Below are 2,932 nucleotides of genomic sequence, written 5' to 3'. Positions count from 1 at the left end.
TCCCAGGGCCTTCACAGGTTGCTGAACAGTTCATTTTTCTTGCTCCAGTCCATCTGGGGTGCCCGCTTGCTGGTGCGCTTCTGGTGCGCTCGCTCCTTGGCCACTGCCAGTGGGATGTCGAGGTCCAGGAGGGAGCCGGGTGCCGAATGGCGTTTATCACCCTCCTGTGTGTTGGGCTGGGGGGCGAGAGGCTGTGTCAGCCCCACTGTGCCCCCTGGGACAGCCCCGTAGTGGGGGCTTAGCCCAGACCCTGCTTTCCAACCACTGCCTCCCCCCAACATCCCCAGCCCTACCTCGCTGTGGGTCTCGCCGGAGTCAGGGGACACAGACAGTGGCCTGGGGTTGGACGGGCTCTCAGATACTGAGCTGGACCGTGGCTCTCCGCCATTTTCCTGGGGGGGAACAGGGAGCGAGCGTGAGTGGGGCAGCTCCAGCCCTGGGGTCTGGGAATGGCCCCCGGAGTTGAGTCCCACCCAGGGGGCTGCAAAAATCCGTCCTGCCCACACATAATCCGTGGTGAGCTCCAGGCTCATAAGTACCTCCAGTGCTGCCCATCCGGGGCAGGGAAGGATTAAACCCCGGCCTGACTGCCCCAGCTTTAGCAGGAGGAGGAGGAGAGTGGCTGCAGGGCTGGATGCTACATCCCTGCAGCAGCACAAGGGCTCCCAGCCCTGCAGCATCATGGATGGATGGAGGAGGAAGAGGAGGTGGACGAAGGCAGGCATTGCAGTCACCTCCATGACACTCAGCACCACAAGCAACCCCCTTCCTGGGGGGCACCAACTCCCAGTCCCCTTCCCAGTGGCACCTGCTCTTGTGTGGCAGCCTGGGAGCACTGTGGTCCCTGGTGGCATCACCCACCCATGGGCAGAGGGGACACCTAAAGAGGCAGCGTCCCTGCCTGGAGACTGGCATAGATGGGATTAAAAGCAAGATGAGGCTCTCTTACCTTCTCTATATCGCCATTGGCAACTGGTTCTGGCAAGGGACCTGCAGGGCGAGGACACGGGCGCTGGGTGAGGATGCGTTTGCTCTGCCCGCTCACCGATGGGCACCGCGGTGCCTGGCAATGGCTGCACGTGGCCAGCGCTCACCCAACCCTGCCCAGGTCCCAAAATTTTTTAACCCACCCCTCGCAGCCAGCCCCACAGCACAGGGGGATGCTGCTGGGCACCAGGCACATCCCCACGACGACAGCCATGACGTGGAGCCCAGTGAGACCCCCCCATCCTCCCAGGGACCACCGGGACAGCAGGGAGGGGGTCACAGCTGAGCTGAGGCTGCAGAGGAGAGCGAAGGGGGGCTGCTGCCTGTTTGCTCCCCATGCCACAAACCCTGCCAAAGTGCAACCCAGGGCCGTAAACCCACCTTCCCGCAGAGCCCACATCAACTCCACCGCCCCGGCACGGGGCCCTCAGCTGGGCAGGGAGATGCCAAAGCCAAGTGACCCTGCTTTGCCCCAGGGTGATGAGACCTTCACCTCTCAGGGCTCGGGGACTCCCCCAGCACCCCCAGGTTTGGTGACAAGGTGACAGAGAGCCAGCAGAGGTGGCACAAACCCCCCTCCCTGCAGCACAGCCCCCAGCCCACCTGCCAGATGCTCCTCTGAGGGCACCACCTTGCACTTCTTGAAGAACTCATCCGTGAGGACGTCCACCACCAGCAGCCTGGTCTCGTCACCACCCGCCTTGATGGCTGCCACCACGTCAGCGTGCTGCTTGCCCTCCATGCACACCCCATTCACCTGCGGGCATGGCACCACGTCACTCCTGGGGTCAGGGGACATCCATCCCTCAGGAGCTCGGTGGAGGGGCCGAGTACCAGCCTTGGTACCAGTCACAGCCCCTGCACGGCCACCCCACAGCCCCCACAGGTATCTGCAGCCTCACAGGGATTAGCGGTGAAGCCAGCAAAACCTCATTAAAAGCAGATTTTCCCCTGGGTGATTAGCATGGGATCATACGGGCAAAGCTAGCAGGGAGCGCCCGGCAGGGCACAGACCCGGGGCTGGTGCAGGACCCGGGCAGCACGGGCAAGGCACAAAGTCCTTGTGCCACGGTCCCCAGAGACTCTAAAGCTTCACCCCAAAAGAGGCAGCAGCCCCCTGCCCTGGTGAGGCTTGGCTGGTCCTTGCCCTTGTGGGTCACCATCCCGCCTGGCACAAGCCCTGTCCCCGTCCCCACCCCAGTCATGGCTGACAGCAGGGCTTGGGGCCATTGTGCACCTTGTCCTCAGCCTGCCCCACCCCAGGGACACTCCTGCTCCGGGCAGGGGACACTGCTACCGCCGCTTAACCCACAGCCGGCTAATTAGTGCTCAGCCCCAGCCCTCCGTGGGGCTGCTCCCCACCACCCACCCAGCTGCACCCCTGGGTGGGGACCGGCAGGCTGGTGCGGGTCCGGCGGCTGCACCATGAGTCACCACCAGTGCCGGGGACACCGCGCACCGTCCCGGCAAAGGGCACCTCCCTCCCAAGCACTGAGCTTTTTGGGGAGACTCCCCCATCTTGCCCCAGCATTCCTCGATGATGCGGACCTGCGGTCCCAGCCCCGCCGCCTCGGCCGGCGAGGCGGGGTCGATGGCACGCACGTACTGCCCCAGGCGGCTCTTGTCGCTGTGCAGGTTGAAGCCGTAGCCATTGGGGCCCTTCTTCATATAGCACAGCCGAGGCCGCAGCTCCTGCAACGGGGACAGCCCGTGGGAAAGCCATTCCTGGACACCCCAACACCCAGGGACAGCACTGGGATCACCAGATATCTGCTTGGGTGGCAGAGATGCCATCCTCGGGTGGCCACCTGCACCCCCAGACACCTTGAGTTGGGACACAGGATGCCAAAACTCCCTATGAACCCAAGCTCTAATTAATTAATTAGGTTCAAGGGCATGCTAATTGCAGCAAAACATTAAGGCAACATGTTATTATGTCTGTCCC

The 2,932-nt window shown here is 63.3% G+C and overlaps 1 protein-coding gene across 1 annotated transcript; it reads right to left on the bottom strand.

Moving 5' to 3' along the window:
- Positions 1-11: 11 nt before the first annotated feature.
- Positions 12-2,781, bottom strand: LOC104168056 (Na(+)/H(+) exchange regulatory cofactor NHE-RF1-like). The gene is made up of 5 exons (XM_009708506.1): positions 2,523-2,781; positions 1,591-1,746; positions 950-990; positions 294-392; positions 12-176 (listed from the first exon to the last, which is right to left on the bottom strand). The coding sequence occupies exons 1-5, from the start codon at positions 2,779-2,781 to the stop codon at positions 12-14; spliced, it is 720 nt and encodes a 239-aa protein (XP_009706808.1).
- Positions 2,782-2,932: the final 151 nt, after the last annotated feature.

This window comes from Cariama cristata, unplaced genomic scaffold (genome assembly GCF_000690535.1).
Source record: "Cariama cristata isolate BGI_N322 unplaced genomic scaffold, ASM69053v1 scaffold27869, whole genome shotgun sequence".
NCBI classification, from domain to species: Eukaryota; Metazoa; Chordata; class Aves; order Cariamiformes; family Cariamidae; genus Cariama; species Cariama cristata.
Note: the sequence above shows the minus strand (reverse complement) of the source record. Positions and strands in the feature narration are given on the sequence as shown.

Excerpts from the sequence above, each read along its gene's own strand:
- LOC104168056 (XM_009708506.1), bottom strand. The coding sequence starts at position 2,781 with ATGGCATCTCTGCCACCCAAGCAGATATCTGGTGATCCCAGTGCTGTC. Across the intron at positions 1,747-2,522 it reads ACCGCAGGTCCGCATCATCG|AGGTGAATGGGGTGTGCATG; the intron begins AGGAATGCTGGG and ends TGCCATGCCCGC. Across the intron at positions 393-949 it reads CCAATGGCGATATAGAGAAG|GAAAATGGCGGAGAGCCACG; the intron begins GTAAGAGAGCCT and ends GTTCCCCCCCAG.